General features: G+C 42.9%; 1 protein-coding gene across 1 annotated transcript in view; it reads right to left on the bottom strand.

Moving 5' to 3' along the window:
• Positions 1 to 21,511, bottom strand: part of CD79B (CD79b molecule) — a 38,852-nt gene that overhangs the window by 5,664 nt on the left and 11,677 nt on the right. The window contains exons 3-4 of the mRNA XM_069751325.1: positions 15,434 to 15,724; positions 623 to 741 (exon numbers count right to left, since the gene is read on the bottom strand). Coding sequence (XP_069607426.1) covers positions 623 to 741; positions 15,434 to 15,724 — 410 coding nt within the window. The remainder of the gene's footprint in view (positions 1 to 622; positions 742 to 15,433; positions 15,725 to 21,511) is intronic.

The raw sequence follows: 21,511 nt of genomic DNA, 5'->3' as shown, positions 1-21,511 counted from the left end.
CTTATTGTTTCACGTGGCTTTTTAAAATAAACTGTCATGTTAGTACGGTACATTAGGAATAACAGTATTTCTGGTCATGATGTGTATCCTGCACTTTTTGTCAGTTTTCTCTTAGTTGTCCCTGAGCTAGTGGGTAGAGATTACCTGCTATGATCTCTCATACATACAAACATGATAGATTCATTTTCTTCTTTCTTTGTGCCATACAGAAACCCAAACAGCAGCAAGGAGGATATTATGCAGCAGTATTGAGCTGTGTGGCTGTGAATCCAGCAAATCTGCTAGAATCTGCAGAATAATTTGACTGCCTCTCATTATGCTTAGTGCTCCTCACTCTATTCTCCATTGAGTATCATAGGAGATGTCACCTGATACCTCACTGTGATTGCAGTATGGTTTGGCAGAGTTGAAGGGAAAATAATAATAATAATAATGTTTATTTTTATATAGCGCTAACATATTCTGCAGCGCTTTACAGACATTATCAGACTCATAAGTGGAGAAAGAAGCAGAATTCTCTGATAAATTACATTAGAAATTTTCTTATCCGCCAATAATATTAATTGGTGAAAAGTTTGTTGAAATGAGTGACTATTCATATATGATTATCCACATTACTTACCATTTCTCGTAGCAGTGTGATAGGCACCACTACAAAGAGCCCAATAAGGATTGTCTGAATCACTATGATTGCATCTTTCATTGTATTTCTTGTCTTTGTAGTATCTGGTTTACCGCAACCTGAAAATAGAGAATCTTCATTTTAATGTTTAGTCTGTAACTTTGCCATATTCTGGCTTCCTTCCCTGCTGTTAAACCATCCTGAGAACAGGTACGTCATGTTACGGTGTGAGATGGCCACAAAGCCGATACCATAAGTTCCCAGCACAGTCCATTGATACTACTGTACATCAGGGCAGATCCACTCCATACAAAGTAGTAGCATTGTGGACATCTGTGGAGAAGCAAGGGATGCAGTGCCTTATAGATGGGGCCACAGAGGTTCTGGCTGAGAAGTCTCCTACTGGTTGTGGATGGCTGGTCTAGATGGAAGGCACTTATCGTGGATCCACAAATCATTGATCTTAGCACAGTGCATCAGGTGAAATTCCCTTATTCTCTTCATTTATGATATATGAATGAATCAGGTTGAGCTTCAATTCCAGACACTGCCCACATCTAAGAGTTGCTCTGTTTCTGAATCAGAAGCAGACACCTTTTTTACATCTGTAAGTTGAGATGATCTGTACAGTGAAGGATTCTTGTGTGTTCATATTTGGTGAAGAAGCTCTATTACATTTGGAGCCACATATGGACACATCTGGGGCAAGGAAAACTTAGGTGATTCTTTTCTTGCAGAGTACAGAGCCGACTATCATGTGCTTTATTTACCTACCTACAACCTCCTACTGATAAGAGACTGAACCAAGTAGCTTCAGAATAAACCGTCACCGCTCTGCTTTCCGGCCGCTGTGTTTACACAGGGCAGAGAAGCAGAGCGCCGAGGGACAGACAGCGGAAGGTAAGTATGTAGTGTTTTTTTTTTTTTTTTACTTTTACGCTGGTAACCAGGGTAAACATCGGGTTACTAAGCGCGGCCCTGCGCTTAGTAACCCGATGTTTACCCTGGTTACCGGCATAGTTGGTCGCTGGAGAGCTGTCTGTGTGACAGCTCTCCAGCGACCAAACAGCGACGCTGCAGCGATCGACATCGTTGTCGGTATCGCTGCAGCGTCGCTTAGTGTGACGGTACCTTTAGTAAAGGCCAGGGAGGTTATACGTAGAGTAGCATAATTCTTTGTTTATTGTTTGCGTTTACTTGTGTAACATATTAAGTCTATAACAGTTGAAGCACCCTTTGTTGTTTGCATCTCATCTTGTGTACAGTAGTCTTCCTGCACCGTGGTGGTCCCCCGGCCATTGCTTCAAAGGTCTGCAGCATGTCCGGATGTCTCTTCTATTGAGCACATCTGGGACGTCACTGGTTGGCAATTGCAAAGGAAGCTTCCAGCAGCGGATCTTGATGATTTACCCAAGAGCATTCAGTGATGCAAAACATTCCTCAGATAACCATTAATAATCTTATTAATAGCAGCCAAGGTGTGTAAGTGTTGAGATTTCTTTTGTTTTGACCTTTTCATCATTTGCATATCATTAACATGTCTATCGACACTATGATAGTAAGTAAATATATATATATATATATATATATATATATATATATATATATATATATATATATATATATATATATATATATATATATATATATATATATATATATACACAGTTAGGGCCAGAAATATTTGGACAGTGACACAATTTTCGCGAGTTGGGCTCTGCATGCCACCACATTGGATTTGAAATGAAACCTCTACAACAGAATTCAAGTGCAGATTGTAACGTTTAATTTGAAGGGTTGAACAAAAATATCTGATAGAAAATGTAGGAATTGTACACATTTCTTTACAAATACTCCACATTTTAGGAGGTCAAAAGTAATTGGACAAATAAACATAACCCAAACAAAATATTTTTATTTTCAATATTTTGTTGCAAATCCTTTGGAGGCAATCACTGCCTTAAGTCTGGAACCCATGGACATCACCAAACGCTGGGTTTCCTCCTTCTTAATGCTTTGCCAGGCCTTTACAGCCGCAGCCTTCAGGTCTTGCTTGTTTGTGGGTCTTTCCGTCTTAAGTCTGGATTTGAGCAAGTGAAATGCATGCTCAATTGGGTTTAGATCTGGAGATTGACTTGGCCATTGCAGAATGTGCCACTTTTTGGCACTCATGAACTCCTGGGTAGCTTTGGCTGTATGCTTGGGGTCATTGTCCATCTGTACTATGAAGCGCCGTCCAATCAACTTTGCAGCATTTGGCTGAATCTGGGCTGAAAGTATATCCCGGTACACTTCAGAATTCATCCGGCTACTCTTGTCTGCTCTTATGTCATCAATAAACACAAGTGACCCAGTGCCATTGAAAGCCATGCATGCCCATGCCATCACGTTGCCTCCACCATGTTTTACAGAGGATGTGGTGTGCCTTGGATCATGTGCCGTTCCCTTTCTTCTCCAAACTTTTTTCTTCCCATCATTCTGGTACAGGTTGATCTTTGTCTCATCTGTCCATAGAATACTTTTCCAGAACTGAGCTGGCTTCTTGAGGTGTTTTTCTGCAAATTTAACTCTGGCCTGTCTATTTTTGGTATTGATGAATGGTTTGCATCTAGATGTGAACCCTTTGTATTTACTGTCATGGAGTCTTCTCTTTACTGTTGACTTAGAGACAGATACACCTACTTCACTGAGAGTGTTCTGGACTTCAGTTGATGTTGTGAACGGGTTCTTCTTCACCAAATTAAGTATGCGGCGATCATCCACCACTGTTGTCATCCGTGGACGCCCAGGCCTTTTTGAGTTCCCAAGCTCACCAGTCAATTCCTTTTTTCTCAGAATGTACCCAACTGTTGATTTTGCTACTTCAAGCATGTCTGCTGTCTCTCTGATGGATTTTTCTTTTTTTTCAGCCTCAGGATGTTCTGCTTCACCTCAATTGAGAGTTCCTTTGACCGCATGTTGTCTGCTCACAGCAACAGCTTCCAAATGCAAAACCACACACCTGGAATCCACCCCTGACCTTTTAACTACTTCATTGATTACAGGTTAACGAGGGAGACGCCTTCAGAGTTAATTGCAGCCCTTAGAGTCCATTGTCCAATTACTTTTGGTCCCTTGAAAAAGAGGACGCTATGCATTACAGAGCTATGATTCCTAAACCCTTTCTCCGATTTGGATGTGGAAACTATCATATTGCAGCTGGGAGTGTGCACTTTCAGCCCATATTATATATATAATTGTATTTCTGAACATGTTTTTGTAAACAGCTAAAATAACAAAACTTGTGTCACTGTCCAAATATTTCTGGCCCTAACTGTATATATATTGCAATTCATGGAGTTCTTGGTATTGCAATTTCAACTATATGTATGTATGTATGTGTATATATATATACAGTGGGGCAAAAAAGTATTTAGTCAGTCAGCAATAGTGCAAGTTCCACCACTTAAAAAGATGAGAGGCGTCTGTAATTTACATCATAGGTAGACCTCAACTATGGGAGACAAACTGAGAAAAAAAATCCAGAAAATCACATTGTCTGTTTTTTTAACATTTTATTTGCATATTATGGTGGAAAATAAGTATTTGGTCAGAAACAAACAATCAAGATTTCTGGCTCTCACAGACCTGTAACTTCTTCTTTAAGAGTCTCCTCTTTCCTCCACTCATTACCTGTAGTAATGGCACCTGTTTAAACTTATCAGTATAAAAAGACACCTGTGCACACCCTCAAACAGTCTGACTCCAAACTCCACTATGGTGAAGACCAAAGAGCTGTCAAAGGACACCAGAGACAAAATTGTAGCCCTGCACCAGGCTGGGAAGACTGAATCTGCAATAGCCAACCAGCTTGGAGTGCAGAAATCAACAGTAGGAGCAATAATTAGAAAATGGAAGACATACAAGACCACTGATAATCTCCCTCGATCTGGGGCTCCATGCAAAATCCCACCCCGTGGGGTCAGAATGATCACAAGAACGGTGAGCAAAAATCCCAGAACCACGCGGGGGGACCTAGTGAATGAACTGCAGAGAGCTGGGACCAATGTAACAAGGCCTACCATAAGTAACACACTACGCCACCATGGACTCAGATCCTGCAGTGCCAGACGTGTCCCACTGCTTAAGCCAGTACATGTCCGGGCCCGTCTGAAGTTTGCTAGAGAGCATTTGGATGATCCAGAGGAGTTTTGGGAGAATGTCCTATGGTCTGATGAAACCAAACTGGAACTGTTTGGTAGAAACACAACTTGTCGTGTTTGGAGGAAAAAGAATACTGAGTTGCATCCATCAAACACCATACCTACTGTAAAGCATGGTGGTGGAAACATCATGCTTTGGGGCTGTTTCTCTGCAAAGGGGCCAGGACGACTGATCCGGGTACATGAAAGAATGAATGGGGCCATGTATTGTGAGATTTTGAGTGCAAACCTCCTTCCATCAGCAAGGGCATTGAAGATGAAACGTGGCTGGGTCTTTCAACATGACAATGATCCAAAGCACACCGCCAGGGCAACGAAGGAGTGGCTTCGTAAGAAGCATTTCAAGGTCCTGGAGTGGCCTAGCCAGTCTCCAGTTCTCAACCCTATAGAAAACCTTTGGAGGGAGTTGAAAGTCCGTGTTGCCAAGCGAAAAGCCAAAAACATCACTGCTCTAGAGGAGATCTGCATGGAGGAATGGGCCAACATACCAACAACAGTGTGTGGCAACCTTGTGAAGACTTACAGAAAACGTTTGACCTCTGTCATTGCCAACAAAGGATATATTACAAAGTATTGAGATGAAATTTTGTTTCTGACCAAATACTTATTTTCCACCATAATATGCAAATAAAATGTTAAAAAAACAGACTGTGATTTTCTGGATTTTTTTTTCTCAGTTTGTCTCCCATAGTTGAGGTCTACCTATGATGTAAATTACAGACGCCTCTCATCTTTTTAAGTGGTGGAACTTGCACTATTGCTGACTGACTAAATACTTTTTTGCCCCACTGTGTGTGTATATATATATATAATTGAAATTGCATTACCATACCATTTCCTCAGTATTGAAATTGTAACACTAAGTATATATGCAGTAGGTGCGGAATATGTTGAAACCAAATCTTGCCCACACAATATAAATGGTTAAAATATAGATTAGGTGTTTTTTGACTTTGTATGACTGCTGTGACAAACAGGAAGCAGCTCTGATGTGTCAGCTTATAATGTGTGTGTTCTTCACATCTACGGTATAGATAGACAGTAGTGGCAATATGAATATAATACACTGATATATGGTACTTTACTTTTGTAATCCTATAGAATTAACCTATGAAAAGATGAATTGCTTCATAAATACACAACATTACTTACTGTACCTATTACTGATCCTGAACTACAGTCTTTATTATGCTTCAGTGCTGCTGTCATATACTGAGGAATCACTGTGTACATACATTGTACATTACGTTACTTGTCTTGCACTCATCCTGAACTACAGCCTTTTATTATTCTTCAGAGCTGCATTCACTATTCTGTTGGAAGGATCACTATATACATACATTACCGAGCTAATTTTTGTACTGATCCTTAATCACAGCCTTTATTAACCTTCAGATTTGCGCTCATTATTCTGCAGGTATTGTGTAGATGTATTAAATTACTTTTTGTTACGCTAATCTTGAATTATATCTGTATTAAACTTCTAAGCTCTCCTCACTATTTTTCTGGTATATATGTACAGTACATTAATTATGTGCTGATCTTGACTTCTTATACTCACTATTCTGCTGGTGGAGTCACTGTGTACATACATTACTTATCCTGTACTGATCCTGAGTTACATTCTGTATTATACCCCAGTGCTGCACTCACTATTCTGCTGGTACAGTCACTGTGTACATACATTACATTACTTATCCTGCACTGATCCTGTGTTACATCCTGTAATATACTTTATCAAAATTTAACAAAATTTAGGAGACACACGAGTCAAAACTGGCCACAATATATAATAACAAATAGTTTTTATTAAGTAATCAAACTTACAATAGTATAGTATTCAAAAAAGAGGACTATAAAGTGCATAGCAACTTAATCTAAGGGTACATCCAAGTCACCCATTAGTCCAGAACAGGGCCCACACAAGTATGGAACAAATATATTCGATAATATTCGTCCTATGGTTACCGCTTCTTCAGGGGACGCCCCCTGAAGAAGCGGTAACCATAGGACGCGAAACGCGCGTTGGGGAACGTCACCCAGGACCCAGGCAGGACCCCTTAACCACACATGGGTAACTTTACCATTTGATTCTTCTGTGTGACCATCTGTACGCTTGAAACATGTGGTATTCCATGTATTGTGGTCACTGTGAATATACTCCTTTTCATTAGGATCACCACATGCTTTAGGCTATATAGCCCTTATGTGAGCAGCACTTTAATGTTGATATTTATTATCGAATATATTTGTTCCATACTTGTGTGGGCCCTGTTCTGGACTAATGGGTGACTTGGATGTACCCTTAGATTAAGTTGCTATGCACTTTATAGTCCTCTTTTTTGAATACTATACTATTGTAAGTTTGATTACTTAATAAAAACTATTTGTTATTATATATTGTGGCCAGTTTTGACTCGTGTGTCTCCTAAATTTTGATAATTGGATTGTTGAGTCGCCATATATGTGCGTTTTGTATTTTGCACTGACGCCTTGTCTATCCTTTAATATACTGCAGAGCTGCACTCACTATTCTGCTGGTGGAGTCACTGTGTACATACATTACATTACTTATCCTGTACTGATCCTGAGTTACATCCTGTATTATACTCCAGAGCTGCACTCACTTTTACCCTTCGCCATGACAGCACCCACTGGAGAGATAGGGATCCGCCCCAAGGAACAGGAAACCTACAGAGACATAAAAGGGGGCGGTCCCCCTCTCCTCCTCAGTTTAGGTTTCCTGTTCCCAGGGGACAGGATCGCTGGATTCTCCAGGAAAATCTACCTGGGCCATAAGCATCCACCTGTGCGGTCTCTGCGGGAACGGCAGGGGATGCGGTCCAGAAGCAGCGTCGGGGGAGACTCCGTTAGACGGCTCCCCCCTCGTCTGTCCGGCATGTGGGATGGCTGGGTCCATGAGGGGCCGCCCGAATCCTGGTGCGACGCTGCGGGAGTGCGACCGAAGGAGGCGCCGGACGCGGACCGGCTTAATCGAGGTCCGCGATTCGTGGCTCTGCAGCAGCGGCAGCCGGCACACCGCTCCCAGACGCAGGCCGGAATAATGGCAGCCGCGCATGCGGGGAGCGGTGGAAGATTCCCCTTACTGACCCGGAAGTGTTGAACTACTTCCGGGTCACTCACACAGCGGTGAGGGAAAGCGCGGTTTCGCGCAGGCGCAGTACACCGCTGTGTGAAGAAGAAGAAAAAAAAAGGGAGACCGGATCTTGGCATAAAAGGGGGATGGTTGCAAACGCACAGGCGATGCAACATGTCGTCCCCAGGCAAGACGGTGGACCCAGCAGGGGAGCCACCCAGCAGGAGGTCCTCGGATGCCAGCCGCAGAAGCGAAGCCTCAGATTCCAGATCCAGGAAGGCGCTTCAGCAACCTGATCCGGTACCGTACAGCTTCACTGGGTGAGTGTTAAAACACCTCTGCCTATAAAGCTGACACTCTTTCCCACAAATCTTTTTCACCCAGGCCAAAAAGAGACAAAAATCTAAGCACAAACAGTGTGCATTATGTGACGAGCCTCTCCCAGATGCCCACCCCAAAAACCTCTGCAACCAGTGTATCACCGAAACAATGCAGAGTCCATCTATGTCAGTTACGGATATACGGGCCATAATTAGGGAAGAGTTGCATGCCATTACACAAGCCAGTGCACCCCCTAAAAAATCCAGTAAAGAGAAGGCTGTATCCAGCTCTGAGTCCGATGAGGAAGGCGTCATCCACTCAGACTCCTCACATTCATCATCCTCTTCCTCCACACAATCTGACATCGGAGGTCAAGCTTGTTTCCCCCTTGATGGGGTTGACAACCTGGTAAAATCCATCAGGAATACGATAGGTTGTGAGGATACAAAAGACGACCAAACTGCACAAGACATCATGTTTGCAGGGTTGGCAGAGAGGAAGAGAAGAGCCTTCCCAGTAATTCCTGCCGTTAAGGCACTAATAAGGAGGGAATGGGAAAAACCGGACCAGAGGGGTTTTCTCCCATCAGCCTCCAAAAGGAAGTACCCCTTTAGTGACGAGGAATTAAATATATGGACCAAAATTCCTAAAGTGGACGCAGCTGTGGCCTCCACTTCTAAACAGTCAGCCTTACCAGTCGAGGATGCAGGCCTACTTTCTGATCCTCTAGATCGAAAAGCAGAGTCGTCACTGAAAAGGTCATGGGAAGCTTCCACGGGCATATTTAAGCCAACGATTGCCAGCACGTGCACAGCTAGATCCATGCTTGTTTGGATCGACCAGTTAGATCAACAGATTGAGCAGGGGATCTCCAGACAAAAATTGCGGGATGCACTGCCATTAATTAGAGGAGCAGCAGCATTCATGGCCGATGCGTCAGCCGACTCTCTACGCCTTGCAGCGAGGTCAGCAGGCCTAGTGAATAATGCCAGACGTGCGTTGTGGATGAAGAGTTGGAAGGGAGATACACATTCGAAAGCTAAGATTTGTGGTATCCCGTGTGAGGGTGAGTTTCTGTTTGGAAAAGCTTTAGATGATATCCTCAAAAAAGCAAAGGAGAGGAAAAAAGCCTTTCCTGACCCCCCGATTCCTTTCTATAGGAAGACCTTTAGGAGAAGACCGTTCAAGAAAAGAACGCAAAATGAAAGACCATCACGGTGGGCCACAAAAGAGGGAAAACAGAGTGGCACTATGTTTAAAGGGCCCCCCTTCCGTAGAGACAACAAATATTAATGTACCAGTTACCCCAGTAGGGGGCAGGTTAAAATTTTTCTTTCCCCAATGGCGAAAGATTACGTCAAATTCCTGGGTTCTGAATATTATTAAAGAAGGAATGAAAATAGAATTCCTCCAAATTCCCCATAATTCTTTTGTTTTAACAGCCCTTTCCTCACCAGTTCAACAAAGGGCCCTTGAACTGGAAATCCAAAATCTCATAGTAAAAAATGTCTTAGTTAGGGTGCCGAAGGGACAAGAGGGTAGAGGGTTCTACTCTCCGTTATTTTTAATCCCTAAACCCGATGGTTCCTTTAGAACAATTATAAATCTTAAAAAACTCAATACGTTTATTAAAAATTATACGTTTAAAATGGAATCTATTAGATCTGCCATTAAACTCCTCTATCCAAATTGTAAAATGGGCGGCATTGATTTAAAAGATGCCTACTACCATCTCCCTATTCACAGCAGATATCAAAAATACTTAAGAGTGGCGGTAACTCTTGAGGGGGAGATTCATCATTTCCAATACACAGCCATGCCCTTTGGTCTCTCCACAGCTCCAAGGATTTTCACCAAAGTTATGTTAGAAGTGATGGCCTACCTCCGCCAAAAAGACACCTTAATCATCCCCTATTTGGATGATTTTTTAGTAGTTGGAAATTCGTCCGTTCAGTGTGCTGAGCGGTTAGCTGACACTGTCTCATCCCTAAAAAACCTGGGCTGGATCATCAACTATGAAAAGTCCAGACTCATCCCACTTTCTCTCCAGACATTCCTAGGTTTCAATTTAGACTCCACAAAACAAAAGTGTCTACTCCCACAAGTAAAGGTATCACTAATAGAGGAGAAAGTAGCGGCGGCCATTCAAAAACCCCAGATGTCCTTGAGGGCAGGAATGTCCTTATTAGGATCCCTTTCCTCCTGTACTCCAGCCGTTCAGTGGGCACAACTTCATACCCGAACATTGCAACATCAGATACTTCGGGAACAGAGGCAATATTTTGGGCACCTTGAATCAAAAATAACATTATCAGGGAAAGTGTTATCTTCTTTGTCATGGTGGTTGGATAGCAAAAACTTAACGGAAGGTGTCCCTTGGGTGATAACACCATCCCACACGGTAACCACTGATGCTAGTCCCCACGGGTGTGGTGCACACATGGGGGATAAATTCTGCCAGGGAATATGGAATAAGAAGGAGATTTTAGATTCATCAAATTTGAAAGAATTGAAGGCAGTAAACTATGCACTGCGTCAATTTCTCCCACAGTTACGAGGAAACCACGTCAGAGTCTGTTCAGACAACACTACGACAGTGGCGTATTTAAACAAACAAGGCGGCACACGATCAGACACTCTAATGTCTTCCGCAAAGAATACCTTAACCCTGGCCGAAAATCATCTATTGTCCCTCTCTGCGGTCCACATCAAAGGAGAGAACAATCAACAAGCAGACTTTCTAAGTCGACACACTCTACATCAAGGAGAGTGGTGTCTAAATCCTCACATATTCCACAAAGTGACATTATTATGGGGCAGGCCCCAGATAGACCTGTTTGCTACGGAACAGAACAGACAAGTCCAGAAATTTGCATCTCGGTTCTGTGCAGACCACCCGGACATTCTAGATGCTCTTCAAACACCCTGGCAATTCAAGCTGGCATATGCCTTCCCTCCGATAATTCTTCTTCCACAAGTAATACGGAAGATCAGGGAAGAACAAGCCAGGATAATATTGATCGCACCATTCTGGCCCAAAAGACCATGGTTCTCGTGTCTGCAGTCAATGTCGGTGACAGATCCATGGGTCCTTCCCTCAATCCCAGACCTTCTCTCTCAGGGACCTTTCTTCCACCCTCAGGTGGACAGCCTCCACTTGACGGCCTGGAATTTGAAAGGCAGATACTAAATTCCAGGGGGTTCTCAAAAGGCCTCATTGATACACTCCTGCTTAGCAGGAAACCATCTACAACTAAAATTTACACCAAGATATGGGAAAAGTTTCTTCAGTTCCATACAGGTTCAAACCCCTCTGAAGTTCCAATAAAATCTATCCTAGAGTTTCTACAGAAAGGGAAAGTATTAGGTCTGTCAGTTAACACACTAAAAGTTCAGGTGTCCGCTCTGGGAGCCCTCTATGGCCATAATATTGCGGGTAATAAATGGGTATCCCGGTTTATCACGGCTTGTGAGCGAGCTACTCCGGTCCACATACCTAGAATAGCTCCTTGGGACCTAAACCTAGTTTTAGACTCTCTAACGGAACCTCCATTTGAGCCTATAGACACAATATCCCTGAAACACTTATCACTAAAGACAGCCTTCTTAGTAGCCTTAACATCGGCTAGAAGAGTCAGCGACATTCAGGCCTTGTCGATACATCAACCTTACCTTCTCACATTTCATGACAGACTAGTTTTAAAACCAGACCCCTTATACCTTCCTAAGGTAGCAGGGAAATTCCACAGGTCACAAGAAATACACCTTCCTACTTTCTTTAAAGACCCCTCTACTCCTGAAGAACAAAAATTTCACACTTTAGATGTCAGGAGAATAGTCTTACAATATATTGAGAAAACTAGTAGTTGGAGGCAGAGTAGGGCTCTGTTCATTTCCTTTCAGGGAAGAAAGAAAGGGTATGGAGTCACGAAAGCAACATTGTCCAGGTGGATAAGAGATGCTATCCGGTTGGCCTACTCCATCAAGAATATAGAACCTCCGGAGGGCATTAAAGCACATTCCACTAGAGCCATGGCTTCCTCCTGGGCCGAAAAAGGGAACGTTCCAATTGAGGACATATGTAAGGCCGCAACCTGGTTGACTCCTTCCACTTTCTATAATCACTACAGGCTTAATCTTTCATCAGACTCTGACCTACACTTTGGCAGGACTATCCTCAGCACGGTGGTCCCCCCCTAGGTGTTGGTCTCTGGAAATCTCTCCAGTGGGTGCTGTCATGGCGAAGGGTAAATAGCCGTATTACTTACGGTAATGCTCTTTTAATGAGTCCATGACAGCACCCAGTCACATCCCTCCCTAAATAGATAAAAGCCAATGTAATTACTTCTATGAAGTTTATAACCTGATGATAGGTTGCAATATATGACTAACACTGGCGGTCCTCCGGGTACTCTGAAATTAAACTGAGGAGGAGAGGGGGACCGCCCCCTTTTATGTCTCTGTAGGTTTCCTGTTCCTTGGGGCGGATCCCTATCTCTCCAGTGGGTGCTGTCATGGACTCATTAAAAGAGCATTACCGTAAGTAATACGGCTAATTCTGCTGGTGCAGTCACTGTGTACATACATTACTTATCCTGTACTGATCCTGAGTTACATCCTGTATTATACTCCAGAGCTGCACTCACTATTCTGCTGGTGCAGTCACTGTGTACATACATTACTTATTATGTACTGATCCTGCGTTGCATCCTGCATTATACCCCAGAACTGCACTCACTATTCTGCTGTGCAGTCAACGTGTACATACATTGCATTACTAATCCTGAGTTACCGCCTATATTATACTCCAGAGCTGCACTCACTATTCTGCTGATGGATTCACTGTATACATACATTACTTATCCTGTACTTATCCTGAGGCACATCCTGTATTATACTCCAGAGCTGCACTCACTATTCTGCTGGTGCAGTCACTGTGTACATACATTACTTATTCTGTACTGATCCTGCGTTGCATCCTGTATTATACCCCAGAGCTGCACTCACTATTCTGCTGGTGCAGTCACCGTGTACATACATTGCATTACTTATCCTGTACTGATCCAGAGTTACCGCCTGTATTATACTCCAGAGCTGCACTCGCTATTCTGCTGATGGATTCACTGTATACATACATTACTTATCCTGTACTGATCCTGAGTTACATCCTGTAATATACGCCAGAGCTGCATTCACTGTTCTGCTGGTGGGGTCACTATATACATACATTACTTATTCTGTACTGATCCTGAGTTACCCCTGCAATATACTCCAGAGCTGTGCTCACTATTCTGCCGATGGAATCACTGTGTACATACGTTGCATGACTTATCCTGTACTGATCCTGATTTATACTCTAAAGCTGCACTCACTATTCTGCTGGTAGAGTTATTGTATATGTATCCCACTTTTAATTCTGTACTGACTCTGAGCTAAATGTTATATTCTACTCCAGAGCTGTATTCCCAGTGCTGGTGACTGCTAGTATAGGTAATACAGGTCCTTCTCAAAAAATTAGCATATAGTGTTAAATTTCATTATTTACCATAATGTAATGATTACAATTAAACTTTCATATATTATAGATTCATTATCCACCAACTGAAATTTGTCAGGTCTTTTATTGTTTTAATACTGATGATTTTGGCATACAACTCCTGATAACCCAAAAAACCTGTCTCAATAAATTAGCATATCAAGAAAAGGTTCTCCAAACGACCTATTACCCTAATCTTCTGAATCAACTAATTAACTCTAAACACATGCAAAAGATACCTGAGGCTTTTATAAACTCCCTGCCTGGTTCATTACTCAAAACCCCCATCATGGGTAAGACTAGCGACCTGACAGATGTCAAGAAGGCCATCATTGACACCCTCAAGCAAGAGGGTAAGACCCAGAAAGAAATTTCTCAACAAATAGGCTGTTCCCAGAGTGCTGTATCAAGGCACCTCAATGGTAAGTCTGTTGGAAGGAAACAATGTGGCAGAAAACGCTGTACAACGAGAAGAGGAGACCGGACCCTGAGGAAGATTGTGGAGAAGGACCGATTCCAGACCTTGGGGAACCTGAGGAAGCAGTGGACTGAGTCTGGTGTGGAAACATCCAGAGCCACCGTGCACAGGCGTGTGCAGGAAATGGGCTACAGGTGCCGCATTCCCCAGGTAAAGCCACTTTTGAACCATAAACAGCGGCAGAGGCGCCTGACCTGGGCTACAGAGAAGCAGCACTGGACTGTTGCTAAGTGGTCCCAAGTACTTTTTTCTGATGAAAGCAAATTTTGCATGTCATTCGGAAATCAAGGTGCCAGAGTCTGGAGGAAGACTGGGGAGAAGGAAATGCCAAAATGCCTGAAGTCCAGTGTCAAGTACCCACAGTCAGTGATGGTGTGGGGTGCCATGTCAGCTGCTGGTGTTGGTCCACTGTGTTTCATCAAGGGCAGGGTCAATGCAGCTAGCTATCAGGAGATTTTGGAGCACTTCATGCTTCCATCGGCTGAAATGCTTTATGGAGATGAAGATTTCATTTTTCAGCACGACCTGGCACCTGCTCACAGTGCCAAAACCACTGGTAAATGGTTTACTGACCATTGTATTACTGTGCTCAATTGGCCTGCCAACTCTCCTGACCTGAACCCCATAGAGAATCTGTGGGATATTGTGAAGAGAAAGTTGAGAGACGCAAGACCCAACACTCTGGATGAGCTTAAGGCCGCTGTTGAAGCATCCTGGGCCTCCATAACATCTCAGCAGTGTCACAGGCTGATTGCCTCCATGCCACGCCGCATTGAAGCAGTCATTTCTGCCAAAGGATTCCCGACCAAGTATTGAGTGCATAACTGAACATTATTATTTGATGGTTTTTTTGTTTGTTATTAAAAAACACTTTTATTTGATTGGATGGGTGAAATATGCTAATTTATTGAGACAGGTTTTTTGGGTTATCAGGAGTTGTATGCCAAAATCATCAGAATTAAAACAATAAAAGACCTGACAAATTTCAGTTGGTGGATAATGAATCTATAATATATGAAAGTTTAATTGTAATCATTACATTATGGTAAATAATGAAATTTAACACTATATGCTAATTTTTTGAGAAGGACCTGTATATCAGAATTGTACCCAGTAGTTTCAGTATATAATATTGCCCACAGAAGACTGTCTGATTACATTGATACTCCAGACTTACCCACTATCATCAGCTCCGTCCCACAGCGTGGCTGCTTTATCTCACGACTTGTATTGTATTTACAGAAGTAGACTCCGCTGTCTTTTCTTTGCACATTTTTTATGATCAAATAGTTGTCTTTAAATATAATGTGAGGATCTGGTTCTACGTAGCTGATCAGGGAGCCATTTTGATGTCCACGATACCAGGAGACAGTGCAGGTTGCAGGGAGTGTCAACGCACATCCACATTGTATATTGACAGTCCGGCCTTTTTTCACAGCGAAGAAGCGAGGAGACTGCATCACCATCCCTAGAACAGCAAAGTACAAAACCACTGAGCAACCTGGCTGCTACCTGTCATGTGGATTTTTCGCATTTTTCCCACTATTTAATGCATTGGGAAGCTCCGGAAAAAAACGCGCGAAAAAACGCATGTGGATTTCTTGCAGAAAATGTCCGGTTTTCTTCAGGAATTTTCTGCAAGAAATCCTGACGTGTGCACAAAGTCTGAATATAAGTGCTGAAGGTCTACAGCTGATAACTCTGATGTGGAGACATTAGCTGCCTCCACTAGAAAGTGTAGTACGATGATAATTACAGCAAAAAAATATTCTGTACAAGTTTCTTCATCTTCCAAAAAAATTGCACTTTTTTACAGAGCAAAAAAGTGTCCTATATTTACAGACTGTACTGGAATTTCTGGACAGTTGACAACCCTACCCTGGACTGCTGAACAGCAAGAATCCTACAACAGACAGGAATGGGAGCACATTCCTCTCCCAAAACTTCAGCAATTGGTGTGATTTCCCAGATGTTTACAATGGTGGACACGCCCTGTCCTAACTGTTTTGAGATGTGTTGCTGCCATCAACTTCTAAATTAATAAATTTTTTTCAAATGAAATGGAAAAATGTCTAATGTTCAAATTCTGACCTTTGTTCACTTCTACTGTGAATAAAATATGGCGGTTATAGATTTCCAAATCATTGCATTCTTGTTTTCTTTACATTTTACAAAAAGTGTCCCAACTCTTATGAAATCCTGGTTGTAGACAGATATGGTTGACACCAATGACTAATTCTGTTATGTGTAAGAAATGTTTATTGTAGACATAGCACGCTGTTTTTCCATTTTAGTAAAATATGATCCAGTCCTTAAAATAACTCTGTGGAAACTTCTTCATTCAAATTACTATTCTCTTGAGAGAGAATTGGAAAATATACAATAACATGTTTATTGCTCCTTGCCTTTTATTAAAATTAAAGCCTCAATTTCGAATTTACTCATGAAGATTGTGCTTTGTGTTTTAAGCCAAGGGTAGTTACAAAAAAAAGTAAGAATATATGCTCCACATTTGATTGCAGTCTAAGGCCGGTTTCACACATTCTGATTTTGCGGTCGGACTTTGATACACAGATCAGCCGTTGGTTTCCTGACTTGAAGTAGATCACCTCATGTGTGCCTATGAAGCTGTTGAGTTCAAAGCATAAGACAAGGCGAGTCCATGCCTCAAAGTCAGTTCTCTGACTGAAAAAAACGTGTAAAACTATCTTATGGATGAGTTCAGACATCCATGTTTAATGATCCGCATACTGACCTCAAAGTTCGGACCGATCGCGATTATCTTAATGGGCGCTACCAGCCTTAGACATGCCTATTCGGTTGTTAAATTGGGTCAAGATGGCGCCTTTTCTTTTTTTAGGCCCCCTTCACATGTCCATTCTTCATGTCTGTATTCGGTCCGTTTTTTATGGACCGCAAATACAGACACACACGCACAACCATTGTATTCAATGGTGGTGTGCACATGTCTGGTTTCTCATATGGACAATTTCTTCATGTGTAAAACCCGCAACTTTGTACATTTTTTTTACCCACACCATCGACAAAATGCGTGCAGACTGATGACATATGGATTACATCATACTGGCACCTGGGAAAAACCGTATAGTTTGTGCTGTTTCCAGGCGCCGTGTGCTGAAGGCAGCTTCCATCATTGTCGCCTGGTCTCCCTGAGATCAACACAACCAGGTGACGCTGATGGGAGTTTTATTCAGCACCTTGTTTGCACATTGTGTTGTGTATAAATAAATACATTTTTAAAAAACACGTGGGATCCCGCTTAATTTTCATAAGCAGCAGAGAGAAAGCCAACTGCTGGGAGCTGATGTTAATAATCTGGGAAAGGGCCAATAGCCTTAAAGGCTCCCAGGCTATTAACAGCTCACAGCTGTTTGCTTAGCCTTTACTGGTTAGCTTACAGGGGACACCAGAAAATAACAGGATGCAGGGTCCCCCTATAATTACTAACCAGCAAAGGCTAAGCAGACAGCTGTGGGCTGATATTAAAATGGGGAAGTAGAAATTAGGCTGGGGGTGTTGCAGGAGCTCCGATAGTGTTGAGGTTGCAACGTGGTCATTGCAGTCTGTAAGCTTTCTTCAAGTTCCATCTGAAGTATCTGAATGTGATGGATAATTGGGCATGTTGGGGCACAGAATTCCAGAGGATGGAGGATACTCGGGATAGGTCTTGGAGGCGATTGGATGAGGAACGAATAAAGGTGGAGGAGAGAAGGAAGTCTTAGGAGGACCAGAGATTACATGAGGGAAGATATCAGGAAATTAGTTTGGAGATATACGGTGGAGACAGGTTATAGATGACTTTGTAGGTCAGTGTTAGTAGTTTGAACTGGATACTTTGGGGAACTGGGAGCCAATGAAGGGATTTACAGACGGGAGAAGAGGGAGGAGTATGGAGGAGACAGATGAATTAGTCTGGCAGCGTTAAAGACAGATTAGAGGGGTGTGAAAATGTTAACAGGTAGGCCACAGAGGAGGAAGTTGCAGTAGTCAAGGCGGGGGGTGATGGGGGGCATGCACAAGCATTTTAGTAGATTGAGGGTTGTGGAAATGACGGATTCTGGAAATGTTTTTGAGCTGGAGGCGACAGGAGGTGGAAAGAGCTTGAATGTGTGTCGTTTGAAGAGCAGAGTCAAGACATACTCCGAAGCAGAGGATTTCCCCTACAGTAGAAAGCGTGATGTAATTTATTGTAATAGATACATCAAGTAGAGAAGATATATGAGACGGAGGAAAGATAATGAGTAGTGATGAGCGAGTGTACTCGGGTGACCTCCAAGTATTTGTTAGTGTTCGGAGATTTAGTTTTCATCACGGCAGCTGAATGATTTACAGCTGTTAGCCACGCTGAGTACATGTGGGGGTTGCCTGGTTGCTAGGTAATCACCACATGTAATCAAGCTGGCTATTAGCTGTAAATCATGCTGCTGAGAGATGAAAGCTTAATCTCCGAGCAGTCCTAAATACTCGGAGGTCACCCGAGCAACGAGTACACTCACTCATCACTAATAATGAGTTCAGATTTGTCCTCATTGAGCTTGAAGAAGCAAGAGGAGAAGAAGTAGGATATGGCTGATAGACACCCCAGGATTCTGGACAACATAGAGGTGACATCTGGCCAGAAAGGTAGATCTGAGTGTCATCAGCGTATAGGTGATACTGGAAGCCATGTGATTTTATTAGTTGTGCTAGACAAATGGTACAAATAAAAAGAGTAAGGCTATGTGCACACGTTCAGGTTTTTTTGCGGTAAAAACACTATAAAAACTCATTAAAAACGCATACATTATGCATCCTATCATTTAGAATGCATTCTGCATGTTTTGTGCACATGATGCGTTTTTTTCCGCGAAAAAAATGCATCGCGGTAAAAAAAGCAGCATGTTCATTAATTTTGCGGATTTTCTACATTTTTCCCGCTATTCTATGCATTTGGGAAAAAACACAAAAATCGCACCAAAAATGCATGAAAAAACGTGAAAAAAAACGCATGCGGATTTCTGGCAGAAGTGTCCAGTTTTTGTCAGGAAAATTTCTGCAAGAAATCCTGACGTGTGCACATACCCTAAGGGTCTTGGGACAGAGACTTGAGGAACTCCAACAGAGAGAGCGGGATGAGGAGCTAGTGTGGGAGTGGGAGATGCTAAATGTGCGGTTTGTGAGGTATGAGGAGACCCAAGATAGGGCAAGGTCTTTGACGTGAAGAGAGGATCAGTAGTAGAAGGCAGTGGTCAACTGTGTTGAAGGCAGAGGACAGGTCTAGAAGGAGTAGTCTAGAGAATTGTCTGTTAGCTTTGTCTGTAAGTCATTAGTAATTTTGGTCAGGGTAGCGTCAGTGGAATGATGGGCATGGAAACCAGATTGTAGGTTGAAAAAAGAGCGAGTTAGATGAGAAGTGGGAGGAAAGTCCGGAGTGGACGTGCTGCTCAAGGAGTTTGGAAGCAAATGGGAGCAGCGATATGGGGCATTGCTGGACATAGCTGTTAGGTCGATGAATGGCTTTTTGAGGATAGATGTGATTGTTTGAAAGCAGAATACCAGGTACCATGAGTATGTTAGTGAGGATGGAGAGATGAGTAAGCTCTTCTTCAGTGGTGTTGGAGAGGGAGATTATGTGGGAAGGGCATTGGTTTGGTACACAAAGTGGTTGTTGGTGGTTGAACAATAAAGACTAATCTTGTTTGGTCGATCTTATTTTTGAAGTGTGTGGCAAAGTCCTCAGCAGAGATTAGGGAGGTCAGAGGGGCCAGTGGTGGGTGGAAGAGGGAGTTAAGAATTTTGAATAACTGCTTTGGGTTGTAGGATAAGGAAGATACGAGGGTTGTGAAGTAGGCCTGTTTAGCAGAGGTGAGGGCTGATTTGAATGTGAGTGGTGCTTGTTTGTTTGTTTTCGTTCAATGATGCTCCGCAACCCTGGATGCTTATTGAAGCTTTTTAATGAGGTTATTGTGCCAGGGTTGTCTATTGCATCATTGCACTCTGCCATGTATGACATGGGCAAGTGAATCAATAGCTGTTGCAAGAGTGGCATTGTAGAAAGCAGTGGCACTGTTTGTGTCGTGGAGTGATTATATAGTTGCCAGTGGTAGAATAGAGTTAGAGAGTGCATGAGAGTCTAGATGTGCTAGATTTCTGCAGGGGTATGCTAGTTGCTGGACATGGATGACAGATGAGGAATACAGGAATGAGAAAGTGAGTTGATGGAGGTCAGATGGAGAGAGGGAAGAATGTGAAGATAGACAGGGAGCAGAGATGGGTGAAGATAAGGTCTAGTGTATGTCTGTCTGTGTGGGTGGCTGAGGAGGACCACTGAGAAAATCCAAAAGATGAAGTTAGCAATAGGACTTTGGAGGCTGCTGACTGAAGGGTGTCAGTAGGGATGGTAAAGTCACCCATGATGATGATGGGAACGTCAGCAGAGAGAAAGTGAAGAAGCCAGGTCAATTGGCAATAAAGGCAGTGACTGGGCCCAGAGGTCGGTACATGAGGCCACTTGAAAGTTGGAGGGAGAGTAGATATGGACAGATTTCTGTTATGAACAGGTAATTCAGAACCACAATGGACATAGAAGTACAGGGCACACAAAGTGACCTGACAATTACCAAAAACAAAGGACGAGCTCTGAGACGTGGGAACTCTGCTGACCGCAATCCCTAATCCTAACACACACACTAGAGGTAGCCGTGGATTGCGCCTAACGCTCCCTATGCAACTCGGCACAGCCTGAGAAACTAACTAGCCCTGAAGATAGAAAAATAAGCCTACCTTGCCTCAGAGAAATTCCCCAAAGGAAAAGGCAGCCCCCCACATATAATGACTGTAATTAAGATGAAAATACAAACACAGAGATGAAATAGATTTAGCAAAGTGAGGCCCGACTTACTGAATAGACCGAGGATAGGAAAGAAAGCTTTGCGGTCAACACAAAAACCTACAAACAACCACGCAGAGGGGCAAAAAGACCCTCCGCACCGACTAACGGTACGGAGGTGCTCCCTCTGCGTCTCAGAGCTTCCAGCAAGCAAGAAAAACCAATATAGCAAGCTGGACAGAAAAAATAGCAAACAAAAAATAACACAAGCAAAACTTGGCTTATGCAGGATAGACAGGCCACAGGAACGATCCAGGAGGAAGCAAGACCAATACTAGAACATTGACTGGAGGCCAGGATCAAAGCACCAGGTGGAGTTAAATAGAGCAGCACCTAACGACTTAACCTCATCACCTGAGGAAGGAA

This window comes from Ranitomeya imitator, chromosome 2 (genome assembly GCF_032444005.1).
Source record: "Ranitomeya imitator isolate aRanImi1 chromosome 2, aRanImi1.pri, whole genome shotgun sequence".
NCBI classification, from domain to species: Eukaryota; Metazoa; Chordata; class Amphibia; order Anura; family Dendrobatidae; genus Ranitomeya; species Ranitomeya imitator.
This window is presented reverse-complemented; position numbering and strand designations above follow the sequence as displayed.